General features: G+C 40.9%; 1 protein-coding gene and 2 long non-coding RNA genes across 53 annotated transcripts in view; 1 reads left to right on the forward strand and 2 right to left on the reverse strand.

The window, feature by feature from the left end:
- MADD (MAP kinase activating death domain) overlaps positions 1–12,358 on the forward strand; it is a 116,482-nt gene extending 104,124 nt beyond the window's left edge. For 36 of the 50 annotated variants that reach the window (XM_065595187.1, XM_065595190.1, XM_065595162.1 and 33 more), the window contains 3 exons: positions 867–936; positions 6,582–6,628; positions 10,678–12,358. In XM_065595187.1, the coding sequence (XP_065451259.1) occupies positions 867–936; positions 6,582–6,628; positions 10,678–10,785 (225 nt within the window). In that variant the 3' untranslated portion in view covers positions 10,786–12,358. The remainder of the gene's footprint in view (positions 1–866; positions 937–6,581; positions 6,629–10,677) is intronic. The other 14 variants (XM_065595208.1, XM_065595207.1, XM_065595199.1 and 11 more) reach the window with 1 other exon arrangement.
- Positions 1–17,869, reverse strand: part of LOC101943313 (uncharacterized) — a 110,502-nt gene that overhangs the window by 86,230 nt on the left and 6,403 nt on the right. The gene's annotated exons all lie outside the window — the stretch shown is intronic.
- LOC101943584 (uncharacterized) lies at positions 3,616–17,785 on the reverse strand. Of its 2 annotated transcripts, XR_010601038.1 has the most exons (3): positions 15,533–17,785; positions 6,647–6,789; positions 3,616–4,308 (listed from the first exon to the last, which is right to left on the reverse strand). It is a non-coding gene; the product is annotated as an uncharacterized LOC101943584 (long non-coding RNA). The 2 variants fall into 2 exon arrangements; XR_256452.4 differs by lacking the exon at positions 15,533–17,785 and having other exon boundaries at positions 6,647–7,696.

Below are 17,869 nucleotides of genomic sequence, written 5' to 3' on the forward strand. Positions count from 1 at the left end.
TGTGACCAGGCTCATTTTCCTTTTTTGGATGCTTATTTTTTAAAGCAAAGATCAGTCAAAACCAGTTCTGTTTTTCCGCAGTGGGTACCCAACTCACAGTGGCTCTGTGGCATACTGTATGAAATGAATGAACAAACAACAAATCTCGGAATCTTCATGCATGTTTTTTAAAGATGAAATCAGTGCTGCCCAAAATCATCATCTGGATCAATTTCAACACTGAGTGCACATACCATGTAAAATCTACAAACAGTTCTGTTGCTAAATCTCAATTGCAGTGCTGTCTGGTAGCAGCCCCTCCCCCATTAAGTTTGACTGGTGGATGGTCTAAGAGAAGCAGCATGAGGGTGGGAAGCACATTGCCCCTTGCCTGCCCTCTGTGCTGGAGGAGGATGCATGGAGGGGCAGAAACCAAGTGGGATGGACCTGGGCCATAAATCGTATGCCAAATTTGGGAGCCAGCCATTTCTTGTCCCCCTTTTTGTTGCATTTAAGGTGTGTTGGTTTTCTCTTTGCTATAATTCAATTGAGTGCCTGAAGGGGTAGCAATGTTGGATATGTCAGAGTTACTAACTCCTTCGTTTCTCTTCCATGCTTTCTCCTCCTGCAAGGAGCGGAAGGTACTCCATCTTCTGCTGTCTTCGCTTCTTAGCATTTTAAGTTGTTTGTTGATTTCTAGCATTGTGGCAAATTTATCTTTTTTAATCTCCCTGTATTTATGTATTGAACTGTAAATGAATTAGTAGTATGTGCTACAATGTTTCAAGTTATATCAGCCGTGATGGTGTTTTTTTTGTTTGTTTTTGAATAAAAAGTTGTCTCTCATTGACTAATCTTGTGTTATTTTCCTCCCTGTTTTGTTGTAGGTTTTCATAGAGCTGAATCACATTAAAAAGTGCAATACTGTGCGAGGAGTCTTTGTCCTGGAGGAATTTGGTAATTACATTATTTTGATATTAGGTCTGTACTCACATGGCAGTAACTCAAATTTCCAGTCCTCAGTCTCAGAGTTGTGTTCATTAGATCAGTGGTTCTTAACCAGTGGTATGCGTGCCCCTGGTGGTACGCAGAGGTCCTCCAGGGGGTACATCAACTCATCTAGGTATTTGCCTAGTTTTACAGCAGGCTACATAAAAAGCTCTAGTGAAGTCAGTACAAAGTAAAATTTCATACAGACAATGACTTGTTTGTACTGCTCTATATACTATACACTGAAATGTAAGTACAGTATTTATATTCCAATTGATTTATTTTATAATTATACGGTAAAAATTAGAAAGTAAGCAATTTTTCAGTAATAGTGTGCTGTGACACTTGTATTTTTCTGTCTGATTTTGTATGCAAGTAGATTATAAGTGAGGTGTACCTTGGGGGTACACAAGACCAACCAGACTCCTGAAAGTAGTCTGGAAAGGTTGACAGCCACTTCACTAGATGTTAGACAGTTTCAAAGACAGGGAGAAATATAGATTGCATCTGAGAGACTGTCTGACTGACTAGGAGGATGGGTGTCTTGACACGATCAGAGTAAACTTGTAGATTTTCATAATCATGGCTTGTAGTGTAGATGCACGTTGTCAGTATGCCATTGAAATCACTTTGTGCAGCATGGATAACAGTAATGAGTCAATGAAGTGGGAGGTGCTTAGAAATTATTTCTTCAAAAGTCTCCTCTCCGCAGAAGTCATGATCAAATGTGTCATATAATAGTCTGAGAGACAGATTGTTGCTCACAGTGAAATTTCCCCTTTGCTGCTCCAGGCAAGTTTTATTTTTATTCTGGAAAAAGATGTTGTTTCTGGACTGCAGTTTAGTCAATGGTTTTATTTTCAGTGTGAGAATTGTGGTGGAGGAGAGAGATGATGGTAGAGGAACTGGAGAACTAGTGCTATTTGGCCAGTGATTGCAGTTAAATATAATCCTCTTAAACCCAGACTGGGCAATATTCAGAAGTTTCTCAATATCCGTGTGATTCATAATATTCTGAACCACTGTTTGAAAAAATAGGGGTCTTTTAAGATTTTGAAGGTTTATAAAACATCTGAACCTTTCACACCCTCTGAAATGGTCCTCTCAAGGATTCCAAGTCTGGAGTGGTTTATTCTTTCATCTGTGGCTGCACGTTTGTTTAGATATTCACGGAAATGTGAAACTTTTCTTTTAAAAAGGTTAAATTTACAAATTGATTTCAATATTTGATCAGTGCTAATTTTTTCTTACATCCATCATTTAAAAGAAATAGTGTCTTGATTTTCAGACATTCTGGTTCTTTTCCACTGCTTTGGATTAAAGGGCACTGACTCATGGATCCTCTTTCCTAATATTCAAAGAAATGTAACTGATATTGGGATCTGGAAGCTTCATGTCCTGATCTTGACTTCTGTACTGCCGCCTTTCTGTTATGATACCAAGTCCTTCAAATGATACCATTGGATGTCATGAATCAGAGTACAATGACTGGAAGGCAATTGAGCCACTGGCTAAGAGACTTGGTGTATCACTTCATGAACAGGTTTTTCCCCTTTACTTTTTGTGAAACTATCTTGTCTCACACACACACACACACACACACACACACATCTCAGAACAATGAATGCAACATATGGAAAAGTTTGGGATAGTTTACGGATGCTCCTGGTAAGTGCTGCCTTGAAGGTGAAGATTTCTACGCTGTGTGGTTGCCTATTCCTCTTGTACCATATTTACCCCAAATAGGCAACAAGTTTATTATAGCATTGCTGTTAGCAAACACTTAGGGTTGCAAAATAGTAGTGATAATAAGTGCACAACGCTGAGAGATCAGAGCCAATAAAATCTGCTAAAACCATAATGGGTAACTTCCACTACCCAGATATTTAGTTGGTCAAATGTCACAGTTGGCCATCATTGGAGGGACAGTTTGACACACAGTTGCTTCTTCAAATAGCTATTTCTGGAGCATGCACAAGAAGAGGGAACATTTGACTTCATACAAAATAATACAGAGAAGCTGGTTCAAAAAGTAACTATAGTTTTAGCCACTAAGTAATAATGACCATACCATAAATCAATTTCAAGTGCACTGTGGAAAGGATTGTAGTGAAGGTCAGTATTGTGACAGGTAACATTAGGAAGGGCAGCTTTAAAGTAAAAAATCAGGAAGCAAGTTAGAAAGAAACTGAAGACAAAAATTAAGAAATTAAATCCTTGCAATCAGCCTAGAAGCTATTTAAGCAACTTGATAAATCACAGAAGGCATTCCTAGCCCTGAACAAAGTAGGAAGCAGAAAGGCAAGGAAAATGTGCTGTGGTTAAAAGGCAAGGCTCAAGAGGTTAGAATGCTATGCTTTAGTTCAAATTAAACTAATAGAAAGGGATATAATCTATGGCCTGTAAAATGAAAGGTGGAAATTAAGACGGAATTGTAAGATAAAATAGCCAAAAACTCATAGACCAAAATAACAGGCAATTCTTTAAATATGTCAGAAGAAGTCTGCAGTGGAGTTAGTGGTCCACCAGATTACCAAGGAGAAAATGAAAGGAAGGTAGACACTGCAGAGAATCTAACCTGCTTTCTTGTACCGAGACCAATAGAGAGATATTTTCCCTAGAGCTACGCTTTTAAAGATAATGAAGATGAGACACTATTAGACTCTATGCTCAAAAGAGAAATGATGACAAATCACTAGGATAAAATGGTAATATTCAGCCAAGAGTTCTGAAGGAACTTAATTTTTTAAGTGAATGAGCTGCTAACAAAACACTAAATCTTAAAATCAGCTTCTGTGCTTGAGGACTGGAGATGTAGCCATGGTTGTACTTTAACGAAGGGCATGAGGGCTGATCCTGGAAATTCTAGTCCAGTCAGCCTGACTTCATTACCAGGAAATGTAGTTAACTTTAATTATTTTGGAGGTTTTAGTGGTTTCCAAGCATGGTCTTTTTAGTGGGAATGGAAGAAGTTGAATATCACAAGACAGTAGGAAATTAAAGGCCGTTTGTAAAACACCAGGTTAACATGGCAAGGTGGATGTTGGAGATGTGATTTCAGACTGGGGCCCAAGTGAGAGCCACGGTTTGTTGTCCACAAATGGGAACAAAGATTTAAAGGAAGTGAAGAAGTGTAGGGCTCTTACCTCTGGAATTTGAGTTACTGCTGTGTATTTGTGCTTTACTTTCTCGTGGCCCCTTCATCGCCGCTGCTATGAAAACCTTCATTCTCCAGCAGGTAAAGTGATGTCCCCTGAAATAGTTCTCTGCTAGTGCCATATATTCTCATTCACAGGGCCAGAGGCTGCAGGATGGTGCTCAGTAACTTATCCCCTTCATCTTCTTAGTTTAACAGTATTGAGTCAATTTTATTGTTAGAAGAAAAAAAATTAGTATGATTTATATACTCTGCAGTGCTAGCACTTTGAGCTCTGAGGGTGTAAACCCAAAGCTTTTCTCTTCTCTCCTTCCTAACCCCACCCTCTCAGGAGTATTTTTTCCCACTGGAGGGCTACAGGGGAGTCATTCATTTGATGAGAGGGTGACTTCAGTGAGTGTGAAAGGAGGTGGTTTCTTCCCTAGGTCCTCACCCTGCTGTGTATTTGAGGATCAGGGACATTACAGCTTCCCTTCTCTCCTTCCCTCATGCCACCAGCTCCTTCCAGCTTCCTCTTCCTGCTTTTGAAGAGTATATGAACGATTGTGTGTTATCCAGTGAGAAATAAGATTTGTACATCTGTGTAATCCTATCCCATTTGGCTGTCCACCGCCTCACTCCCCCTTTATCCCCTGGTGACATGGAGTTAATTTGGAACATCTGGTGCCAACGGGTAAGGCAGCTTGGATGTGCACCGCATTCTCTTCCCAGCTCTAGCCACTGGTGTCATGGGCAGTGCAGCCTGGGTGTGCACTTCACCCAGTTTTCAGCCTCTGATGTAGTTGCCTCTGTCCAAGAAAATGGAGAATTTCAAAGGCAAATATTTATTTTATAAACAAAGGCTGCATTTTTCATGGGTCTTTCCAGGGATGTTGCTACTGTGATACACTAAGATCAAATCATAGGCATTGATTTTTATTAGAGTCCCTTCTCTTTGAACCAGTCTGCACTGCCTAGTTTTGACTCACTAGAGTATGAGCCCTCTTTCCATATTACCTTTTGTTGTGTCATGTCATAATCACAGGTGACATCTGCATGGCTAGGTTTTGGTGTCCATTTTCCCCCCCGAGCTCTTCATGTTGAGCTCATGTTTATATATTTTGCCTGTTACTGTCTTTCTGTCACTAGGTGCTATGCTTTATAAGATATTCACTCCTCCTTCCCCACCTTCCTCTATTAAACTGGTACTTATTTGGTCTGGTCTTGAATAATTTATAATGTTTCTTTAAGATTGTTGTTGTCATACAGAAATTCCAAGGCAGGTTTCAGCCACTTTGAAAGGAAAGGATTCAAAATATAATTGTCTTGTTGTTCCTTTAGTTTAAAAAAATCTAAATTTGCCTTTATGTTCATAGTGCATCATTATACTCCTTGTGCTCTTTGTTCCCTATATTGTCTTTCCATGAGATTTGTGCACAACATCATTCACACAGACTCAGAAGAGTGGGACAGAAGCACAGTGCAGGTGGAACACACTAATGGGAGGGTTGCAGCTTTCAGCGTGGGGTAATTTGGGTTAATGAGAGCAGAGGGTAAAATTTTCCTTTGCTATTCTGTGCTACATTCCTCCTTTATTTGTTAGGGACAGTTCAAGGGAGCAAAGGCTGAGCTTTCCTGGTAACAGATTGCATCTGTGTCATCTACAGCAACTCCTGCTGGTGTTTCCTTTAATACACCTAGAAGTCAAATCAAGCCTGATATTTTGAGGGCCATGTGTAACTGAAATCTTATATGTTGGTAGTTTTGAGTAAGTTTGTTCATAAAGCAATGAACATTTTCCTTGAGGTCTCCAGGTAAACTCCAGAGTACAGGTGTTAGACTTAATGAAATAACTTCAATGAACAGTGTCCAAGATACAGCTGGCCTGGAGGAGAAATAGTCTTCCATTCTAGAAGATTGGTTTCTCCACAGTCTAATTCCTATTCTTTTATGGATTTAACTGAATCCCGGGCAGAAATATCCCGTCATTCTTATACAAACTACCGCATAGCACAGGGAAAATTCAGATTTCTAGAGGGTACACTGGGGAGCGAGCAGTTAAAGTAGCAAAGTGGCTTTAAAAGAGATGTTGGTTTAGACTATATGGTTGTGCTGATAAACAGATTTTACCATGTGTTCTGCTAACAGGAATTAATAGCACCAGCAAAGCCAATGATGAGTCTGAGATACATCAAACACCTACTATTCTTTTTTCTCAATCAAGGAGCCAAAGAAATGTTTTATGCCATCTTGAGTTACATAATGTGTCATTGCTGGTATCGTCAAAAGATCACGATAGTATAAATATAGGGAAAGAATAGTATCTAGAAGTGAGGAGTAGCAAGGTGCCCTGGTCCTGCACCAGCTGTCTATGTGCATCCCTCCCCCTTTCCTTTGGGAACATTGTGCTATTTCTTTCACTTTTTCCTCTCGTTTTTTGAACTTTTTGTTTTGTCTCTTACCCGTCCGGTTTTAGTTCCTGAAACTAAAGAAGTGGTGAGCCACAAGTACAAGACACCAATGGTGAGTGAACTGTCTTACCTTCTAGTTCTTTTAGAGGGTATATTTTTAAGTTCTCATACGATGCCCATCACTCTGGTATCTGAGACCACTCTTTTGTCCTGCAGTTTACTGACATAATGCCATGTGGGATGCGGTTCAGACTGTTCCTCCAAATGGAGGTTCTGTGGAAGAGTGTTAGTGGAAAATTTGAGTGAAGACAATAGAAACTGGGATCGCAGGATTATGCAGCCTTAGAGCTACAGTGAAACACAACCTTCTCTTTTGTTCTAGCGCTTGTACAAAGGGGCTGTAGCTTGGTGCTTCCTACTTCTATAAAATTAAGGGAGATCCTGAGACAGCATAGAAGGGTCCATTTTAGAGAGAGGTTGGTTAGTGCATTTTTTTTAATTGATCATATTTGTGCTGTTAAGTGTTGAATTGATGACTCTGCAGACCAAAGTGCCTAATCCACAAAACAGATGAAAGGTGTGTCTAACTTCTGAGCATAAATTGATCTCTAGCTGAGTTCATGAAGAATTCTCTCCTTTTGGTATAATACTGAGCAGTGAGGTACATGAAAGGGATTTTATACCCTCCAACAGGTATTGACTCCTGTCTGAAAAATATTGATACCTGTCAGACAAGATACTAGATAGATGGGTTATTGAGCAGTTCCATTGTATCAGTTTTTTTATTCTTAATTGTTGAACACAAGATAGCAGTTAAAAATCGTACTTACCCTTTAATTACATAATATATTTGATGGTCAGCCCTGTATGTGCTTGCAAGTTGGAAACAGAAATCAAGGATTATCATCAGAACTAACTTGAGGAAGTTAGCTAAACAGAAATTAAAAGGTACAGTGCCAAAAGTGAAATCCCTGCAAGCTGCATGGAATCTTTTTAAAGACACCGTAATAGAGGCTCAACTTAAATGTATACCCCAAATTAAAAAACATACTGGTAGTTAAGAGAACCAAAAATGTGCCACCATGGCTAAATAACAAAGTAAAAGAAGCAGTGAGAGGCACAAAGGCATCTTTTAAAAAGTGGAAGTTAAATCCTAGTGAGGAAAATAGAAAGGAGCATAAACTCTGGAAAATGAAGTGTAAAAATATAATTAGGAAGGCCAAAAAAGAATTTGAAGAACAGTTAGCCAAAGACAAAAAGTAATAGCAACATTTTTTTTAAGTACATCAGAAGCAGGAAGCCTGCTAAACAACCAGTGGGGCCACTGGACGATCAAGATGCTAAAGGAGCACTCAAGGATGATAAGGCCATTGCAGAGAAACTAAATGAATTCTTTCAATCAATCTTCATGGCTGAGGATGTGAGGGAGATTCCCAAACCTGAGCCATTTTCTTTTTAGGTGACAGATCTGAGGAACTGTTCCAGACTGAGGTATCATTAGAGGAGGTTTTGGAAAAATTGATAAACTAAACAGTAATAGATCACCTGGATTAGATGATATTCACCCAAGAGTTCTGAAGGAACTCAAATGTGAAATTGCAGAACTAACAACTGTAATTTGTAACCTATCATTTAAATCACCTTCTGTACCAAATGACTGGAGGATAGCTAATGTGATGCCAAATTTTTAAAAGGGCTCCTGAGGTGATCCCAGCAATTACAGGCCAGTAAGCCTGACTTCAGTTCCAGGCAAACTGTTTGAAACTATAGTAAAGAACAAAACTGTCAGATACATCATTTGTTGGGGAAGAATCAACATGTTTTTTGTAAAGGGAAATCATGCCTCACCAATCTACTAGAATTCTTTGAGGGGGTCAACAAGCATGTGAACGAGGGGGATCCAGTGGACATAGTGTAAAAAATTAAAAATTCTGTACCAAAAAATTAAAAAATCTGCACACAATATTTTAAAATTCTGTAAAAATTCTTTAAATTTTATTTGTCAAATAAATTTGGAGGCTTCACCATGACACTGGGGAGTACAAGCCACTGGCTGCAGAGGTGGGAGATCACTGTGCAGCTCCCGTCCGGCACACGGACTCCAGCGGTGAGTCCGCTCAGCACCCAACCCTGACACAGCACAAGGACCGAGCCTGCACCAGAAACATCCCAGTGCCCTGCCCTTCCATGCCAGGTGCATCAGGTGTGCAAAGGCAGGCTCAGCAAGGCAGGATCCAAGTGTGGAGGGGCTTAATGTGTGGGGATCTAGGTGTGGGTTGAGCCGGTTCTGTGTGGGGCAATCTGGCTGCAGGCGGCTCAGTGGGGGATCTGGGTCCGGAGAGAGATCTGGATGCACAGGAGCTTGTTGGGGGATTCTGGGTGCAACGGTAATGGGACCCTGAAAGGGGGTCCAGGTGGTTGGGGCTCAGCAGGGGCGGGAGAGTCTGGGTGTGGGGGGGATAGAGCTCGGCAGGGAGGTCTGGGTGTGGGGGGCTTAGTGGGTGGGTCCAGATGCGGAGGGGGTGAGGATCCAGGTGCAGCTGGTTGGGGCTCAGTGGGGTGAGGATCCGGGTGCGGATAGCTTGTTGGGGTGGTCAAGGTGCAGAGGAAGTGGGGCTCATCATGAGGGGGTTCTGAGTGTGGGGAGGTGAGGCGGGGGGGTCTGGATGCATGGGGGTTGGGCAGATGGAGGAGCAGCTTCCTGCACAGGGATCCCTCCCCCTGCAGCTGAGGTGCAGGAAGCGGGGGGAGGGAATTTGCAGAGCTTCCTGCAGCTGGGGGGAAAATCTGAGGGTGAGTCTGACCCGGCCTCGGATGCTGTGTAGGGGAAGAAGTCGTCCCATCCTCCCCAACCCAGTCGGGACTGGCAGCTGAGCCTAGCGCAAGGGTATGAGCCACCAGCCGGGTCTTCCCCAGTCCTGCCCCACAGTGATTTACCTCTCTGCCGGCTGCCCTGGGCACCGAAACGCACTGTTGGGGAGGGTAGCATGACCGCTCTTGTGGCTTCCCTGTCAGAAAGTCATTTTTCTGCAGCAAAGAAATCTGCAGGGGACATAAATTCTGCACATGCACAGAATTCACCCAGGAGTAGTATATTCCAGAACAAAAAAGAGAGTACAGTGGGAAGGAAAAATCAGGTTACATGAAAGTGTGCTAGTTTATGTAAGTCATTTTATGACATTCTATAGTACAAGAACAATCAAATTTACCTCTTTCATCATAACACCTAGCTCTTATATAGTGTTTTTTAATTTATAGAACTCAAAGTGCTTTACAAAGATAGTATCAGCCTCCTTTACAGATAGGGGAAGCAGAGGCACAGCAAGGTGAAGTAACTTGCCCAGGGTCAGCCAGCAGATCACTGGCAAAGCTAGGAATGCAACTCTGATCTCCCACACCCCAACCTTCATTGGCTTATACTGCCTCCCATAATGCCAAAAGATGGCTCTTGAATTAAATGGCAACAAACTGAATAATTTAAAACATAATTGCAAATACTTTTTAATGCCATGTACAATTAAACTATGCTGCTTTCTGTCCTAGAATAATGAAGCAAATAGCTCAGTATTAGACATTTATATGAAAAATAATATCAACAGTTACATCAGCTGGGATGAAATTACAAGGGCTAGCAGTCTCTATGTTTCTGGGCATAAAATGATCATAACTGGGAGTAAGGAAGAAATCCCACCACCACCACTGTGATTCAAGGGGCAGTACTGGACAATTAGGTGTGTTACAGTAATTTTAGATAGCCCCTTTCTTCACCACCAAAGGAGTTCTTGCAGCGCTGTACAGCTTAGCATTGGCACCTGTTAAAGACATGATACAAAGCTAGATGGACCATTGTTCTCTTCTTCTGTGGTATGATTTCCGATGTTCTAATCCTAAAATCCTCTCTCATTTGGTATAATTAACAACTTTGGATCTTTCCTTTCCACCTCATCACAAGGATAGTGTGGGGTAGCTTGTGCCATTACCTCCCTCCACCCCCATACTTTTTTTTTTTTTTTTTTTTTTCTCTAGCCAGAGCTCTCTATGCTGTTCTGAAAGATGCACTCTGAAGGAGGGAGAATATACAGTAAATACAAATCTGTCAGTGTATTTTTGTGAAGCGGTACTGTCTGGAATCTCATTATCTCCTTTTCTAATATTTTCTAGGCCCATGAGATCTGCTATTCCGTGTTGTGTCTCTTCTCTTATGTGGCTGCTGTTCGTGGGAAAGAGGTAGAAAACAAAAGCAAACCCCCTCGGCCAGTTTCCAGCTGATCACAATATTGGGAAATGCTTGCCCACTGGCACATTGGTGTGTAATACTCCCATTTCTGTTGCTGTTACTGGAGCTCACATTGCTGACTCCAGTTAGAATTTGGTTATTTATGTATGATCCTGCAGGTCCTTCCCCTTAGAAAAAATTAAAACTTTCTTGTTCATTCTCCTGCTGAATTCATTCTTACTGGAGTTTTTACACCAGCTGTGCTTATCAGACAGTTCTGAGCATTAGCATCCAGCTATAACTGAAGATGGCTTGCTCTGGGCAATCCTTTGGAATTCCATTTTCAAGAAGACTAATGCATCTGGAGTTCGTTCCGTTGTTTTTGTTTCCAGTGGTACCTGTGTCACAGGTTTCTTCACTTACAGCTGTAGGCCTCTGCTTTCAGATTCTTCAAAAAATATGCACAAAGGAAGCAGCTTGGTCCTGCATGGATCACCTGTTGTTGTTTAACTGTGATAGTTTGTATTTATTTTCCTTCTGTGTTTTCACACTTTACCCACCAATTTGGAGTTCTTGCCATATGGCCCTCAAATCTTTTCAGTAAAGATGAGCAATTTAGCTACCTTAAACTCCTCTGAAATAGCCTACAATTAGAGATGGTGCTTTAAGATTGAATGTTAAATGTATAAAACTATGGAATTACTTCTTCTCTGGTGGGCGAAGGATTGCTTGCTTTTAATAATGGATAGGCACCATGGAGGGGAGAAACTCGGAGGCTATGCTTTATGAAATCCCCTTCAAACTGGTATGCATGTAACGTATATGTTTTTCAAATGGGAAATTAGAGCCACTCTGCTAACATCCCAGGAGTGCAGTTAATTAATATATGCATATTGTGGTAGCTAGAGCAGTTAATCTAAATGTGTAGGAATAAGTAAAGAGAGGTAAAAACTTAGAGAGAGTGAGTGCTATTGGCTGAATCATATGGCAAACTCGTGTAACGTGGGATTATCACTACAATCCCCCTAAAGTACTTCTATTAGAGTCTGCGTACACTGGTTCTGTAGAAAACTTGCAGAAACCCACAAGCTTATGCAAAGTGCATTGTGGGGATTCAACTTTTTGTGATGATGGTACTGTAATGCTGGTTCCAGATTTTGTTTTTTTAACTACTGCTTCTGTCAAACTGTACATGTATGTGTCAGAGTTTTGCAAATACTGTGTAATGAAGCACCCTCAGTTAAAGTATCCATCTCACACCTTATTTTAAGTAGGCTGAGAATGGATGTTTGAACACTGTTTGTTCTTTATGAACTGTACTGGACTCTACCGGGGGGGAAAGCCCCTGAAATGCTGGAAGGAGAGAGGATCTAGAGAAAATAATCTTAAATGTAAAATATCTGATGGAGTGCTCTAACACAAGCTGGAGTGCTATCTGATTTGACACAGGCCTCTGAGTAGTTGCACCCAGAAATAATCCTGTTTGGCTTAGTCAGGGTATTTACCATTTTGAGTGGAATGCATGAGGAACAGATGAAGAAATGATGTAAATATTCTAGGACCGTATCTATTTATAGAAGACTGTACAGCTGTCTGAATGTGAAAATAAACTATCATTTAACCACTGATGGCTTTTATCCTCCTGTGTTTCTTCCCATTGGTCTATTTGACTCTGAAATGTAATTGTCTATATGAATAATACATAATATGCACATATAAAATAAATTCCATTCTTGAAATAGTGGAAATACTATGTTCTCAAACATGATACAGTGCTAATGTGTGTAGCATTCCAAGTTATTTTTTAATGGTAACTATCTTCTAAAGGTTTTTTTTAATATAATGGTGTAAAATCAAAGACATTTTTGTCTCCCCCAAGAAAGATTTTAAAGAATATTAATGGTGAATACTGAAATACAGCTAAAAGCCCATTTTCTTCAGTCACTGCCATGACAAGGGGTTCTTTTAGGCATAGAAATAAAATCAGGGTTTACAGGATTATGTCTGATCCTTCCCTAATTAAAAAAGAAGAAATTAACAAATTGTGAGCCTATTGTCCTGACCACTTTGCATTTATATGGTATTCTGTTCCCTCTCCTTTTGTCTGTTTTTCACCAATTTAGATTGTAAACTCTTCAGAGCAAGATTTGTACAATGGTAATCTTAATGGTCCTCTGAGTGCTAATTATCCCCCCTTTAAGTGTGAAATATCCCAGGATTGACTAAACAGAGTGAATTTACCTCAGCCTAGAAGAGTTGTTCCCTTCAGAGCAGTGCTGGGGTTCTATTGAAGGAGCAGGGCAGAATATTTATTGGCAATCTTTCCTGGCGAAATCAGGGATTGTAAATTCCATTCTGCACATAGTTCTTACATGAAACTGAAGTTTGGAGTGAGGCTTGAAAGGGTCTGTAACCTAACCTGTGCTGCTCCGTTTGAATAATCAAAGCCTTTAAAAAAGAGGGCTGGATAAGTATGGTTCTGCAAAGTCATTACAGATGTAAAAGTTCCTTATACATGAGCTATTAATATCAGGTATTGCCTCTGAAGAACTGTATTCTTGGGGGGTTGACCATCAGTAACAAACCAATAAGGTGGGCTGAATAATATTTAATTAAATAAAAACTGGAGTACTCTTCAGAAGAGTATCTGAGTTGGTTTCTAATTGGAGGCAGTAATGCTGACTAAGGGAGTGAACTGAACACATGTATGCTGAAGAAATTGGCTTGAATCTGATGGAGTCAGTCCTAATGCCCTCTTGCACTGCCTCATTCTTGTATGTCTCAGTACAGTATCTATTTATGCAGTGTACGGGTGGTCTTGTGTTCTCACCCCAAACTCCTTATCAAATGTGGTTTCTAGTTTCAAGCTCAATAAAGTCGTTAATCTGCTTCTATTGTCCTCCAAACTTCATTCACATCTAGATTTTGTTGCATATATGGTTAAGACGAGGCATCAATCCATCTCAACATACTATTTAAGTGTGTGTGTGTTTACACACACACACACACACACACACACATATATATGTATGTATGTATACTTGAATACTGTGACTTGGCAGGTGTTCAGCCAACTGTGGGGATTACAGCATGTTCAGCTGTGGGTAAGGCAGTCTCCACTACATGCCTTAGCAATGTTTCCATCATTGAGATATAAAGAGCTGCTGCTTAGATGTCTATTACACAGCATTATTCTCTCAGTGTGGTCTCATACCAGATTTGTGAGCGCAGTTTTACAGTCATTTTCACCTCTTTTGAAGGTCTCTACTGTTGGTAAATCTCACAAGACAAGAGATCAATATAGACAGTTCTTAGGGGAAAAGGTTACTATAGATTGCACATATCACTCACCTTTTCCACTTTGTTTAATTTTTGATTGAGGATTACTCAGTGATAAGAGCTCAAAGCTTGTAGGGGCCCCTTCTTCTTATGCCCTTGGAAATCAGCTCAAGCCTTTCTGATTTTAAATAACTTGCAGTAACAGTGTAATACCACTAAGTCTGGCTGAGATATCTATTTTCTGTTATATAAATAGTCATGCAAGCTTTTTACCACTAGGAGGAGCCTGTGCCACATAATGTCCAAGTATTTCAAGGTGGCTGGATAATATCTTTTGTTGGTTAAAGAGACAAGTTTGTGAGCTACACAGAGCTGCTCTTCAAGTATTTCAATCTAATTAATATTCATATTGAACTGTCCAAAGAATTGTCTCTGTTATTTGCTTTTCCTAGATTTGCCTGTTTTGCTTTACTGCTTTTTTTGCCTCTCTGTTGTTATTCCTTGTCTTGTTATTGTGGAAGTCTTTTGCAAAATGACTATCAAAGCATGCTCTGAAAACACAGGCTTGGGATTAGTTTTATCTCATCCAGCCGGTTTTTCAGAAGTGGTCGTTCTTGGCCAAGATCCCTTGATCTCTAGTCCTCGCAAGCTTTGTCCTGGACCTTGTTGGTTGCCTGTGGATTGTGAATAAGGGATTGCTCCTTAAAGACCACATCTTAAAAGATCTGAAGGCCTTAAACACTAAGACCTGGGAGCCCGTGACAGCTGTGGGTCAGTGATATGCTGTGTTCTTTGCAGTTTTCCCTAGAAAGAGTGTGGGCTCTCATATTTTGTACGGGCTGCCACTTTTAAAATTTCCTAGAGATTTTCATGGTGTGTGTGTTATGAAGTTACCCTTTATAACTCAAGTTTGTCTGTAAAGCAAGTTTAAAGGTTATCTCTTAGCCCCACTGCTGTATATGGGATTTTCACTCCATTTAATAGTTGATGACTATATGAGAGATATGACCGGTTCAGTCACAGAGACCCCCTTGGGACTGTCACCTGACATGCTAAAATTACCTCTGAGCTTGTCTTCCCTGCCAGCTTGGGACTCCAAAACCCTGCCTTGTTGAGCTAGACATGCTAGCCTACTGCAACACACACCCAGGTCTGGTCTACGCCCCCAAAGCTGCAGACTTTAAAAATTATTTCCAGCACCCAGACACCCAGCTCCCAATGGGATCCAAACCTCAAATAAATCCGTTTAACTCTGTATAAAGCTTATACAGGGTAAACTCATAAATTGTCTGCCCTCTATAACACTGATAGAGAGAGATGCACAGCTGTTTGCTCCCCCACGTATTAATCACGTACTGTGGGTTAATTAATAAACAAAAGTGATTTTATTAAGTATAAAAAGTAGGGTTCAAGTGGTTTCAAGTAATAGACTGAACAAAGTAAGTCACCAAGCAAAATAAAGCAAAAACACGCAAGTCTAAGCCTAATACATTAAGAAATTGATTACAGATAATATCTCACCATTAGAGATGTTCCAATAAGCTTCTTTCACAGACTAGACTCCTTCCTTTCCCCGGTACAGTCCTTGTTAGTTCCAACAGTCATCTTAGGTGGAAAACGGGCTTTCTCATGACTGTGCCTCCTTTGTTCTGTTCCACCCCCTGTTATAGCTTTGGCACAAGGTGGGAATATTTTGTCTCTCTGGGCCCCCACCCCTCCTCCTAAATGGAAAAGTACCAGATTTAAGATGGATTCCAGTATCAGGTGACACGATCACATGTCCTGTGAGACCCCAGCCTCCATTCTTCCTGGGCTAGCCCACACGTACATAGGGAAGGTTCGTAAGTAAACAGAGACATGTACAACCAATTGTCCTAGTCAATGAGAGCCATCAAGATTCTAAACCACTATTAATGGCCCACACTTTGTATAATTACAATAGGACATCAGAGTTATACTTCATATTTCTAGCTTCAGATGCAAGAATGATACATACATACAAATAGGAGGAATATATTCAGTAGGTTATATTCTTTGATACCTTACAAAAGACCTTTTGCCTAAAGCATATTCCAGTTACATCTTATTCACACTCATAAGCATATTTCCATAAAACATATGGAGTGCAACGTCACAAGGGGTTCACATGCATTTTCTACCAACCACATACAAATAACCAGATAAAAACTGCTGAAGAAGACAAGGAAGTGAGAGTGAAAGGCAAAGGGACTGCTTTTTATTAAGAGCCACTTCAAAACAAACAAAAACAACCTCCCTCCACCTGACTCTTAGCTTCAACATTAAAACACACACACACTGAAAAAAAGACAACTCCCACTGAAAATTCAATTTTTACTGATTAAAAATTATGCATTTAGGGATCTAGAAGTTGTTGAAGAATCACTGGAGGCCCTAAATCATAGAAGAACTTGATTCCCACCAGAAAGATACCACATCTAATGCCTTGAAGGATTCCTGTGACAATTAATTGGATTTGAGTAGTTTTAGGTGCAGTTAAGGATTTAAGACTCTCCCTCCAGCCTTTAGCCATCTTAAAGTGACATCTGAACTTAGAACTGGCAGAACCAGCTCTGCAACATACGAAGTGTGTTAATGGTCTGTAAGTTTATCTTCTGCTTATATTCATGACAATGCTTGAAGACTCAGGGATGCTTCACCCTAGTATTGGATATTTTAAAACAAAACTATCAGCTCAACAGAAAAAGCAAGAAATAGAACTATATATACAACAGTGAAGGCAACCAAAGTTTCTTACACAATCGCTTCCCTCAAGTAAATGAAACTAAGTATCTGCAGTTAAAGAAAAGTTCCTTCTTTGAGTGCTTGCTTCACCAGTCTTGGGGAGGCATCGCAGGGTGCTGCTGTATCAGCACCATAGGCACCTGATGGTGCAGAGCCGGGGGAGAGGAGCGGTCCGACGCCCCTCTGTCTTTCGGCACTGGGGGCCAGCTCGTCTCAAGATGTTTGCAGTGCTGCAAAGATTAACAATGCCTGTCTGCTCTAAAAGATGATGGTGCACTCTGCACTGAGGCTGAAGTACTTGGTGCTGACTCTGAGTGCGGCTCCAAAGCTAGTCTTAGAGCTTCCTCCATAAGTAGGAGTTCAGTCAGGCAGCTCAATGCTTCTGGGTTTGAAGTCCTTGCAAATTTGGCAATGGTCCTTCCTGTGAGCTTCTCCATGGCATTTGAGACAGCTTGAGTGCAGTTCGCTCAATGGCATGGACCTGTTGCATGTGGAGCAAGACTTGAATCCTGGCCCCCGGGGCATGCCTTGGTACCAGGACCAAGGAGAGCCACGCCTATAGAGTGGGGTTGTCCCACTGTCTAAGCTATCTAACTTAATTATAAACTATTTACAACAACTCTAGGTAGAAAAATCACTGAGACATGATTGCCTAAGCAACCAAAGATTCCAGCAACTGTCACAGGAGGTAAGAAGGAACTAAGGGAGGGGAGGGTCGGCTGGCCTTTATACCGGTGCTATGAGTGCGCAATGCCAGAGGGCACTGCAGCCAACCCAACAGATACCGCTAAGGGAAGAATTTCCAGGAACTGTGTTTGGGGTGCAGAGACACCTACATGGGAATGGACATTTGCAACACATCTGGAAGAACAACAGTTACAGAAAGGTTGGTAACTGTTTTTTCACTCTAGGGAGGGAAGGGAAAAGGAACTGAATGAAGGCTTAACTGGACAAACAGTCCGTGTCTGGCAGCTTGGGGTGTAAATCTACCTTGCATTAGCATGCCCTGCACTATTTGTCCAGGAACCCTGCTACCCTGTACTGAAAGTTCTCTAGTGGACTTTGATCTACTCCTATTTCAAAACAGGGTAGATC

This window comes from Chrysemys picta, chromosome 4 (assembly GCF_011386835.1).
Source record: "Chrysemys picta bellii isolate R12L10 chromosome 4, ASM1138683v2, whole genome shotgun sequence".
Lineage (NCBI taxonomy): Eukaryota > Metazoa > Chordata > Testudines > Emydidae > Chrysemys > Chrysemys picta.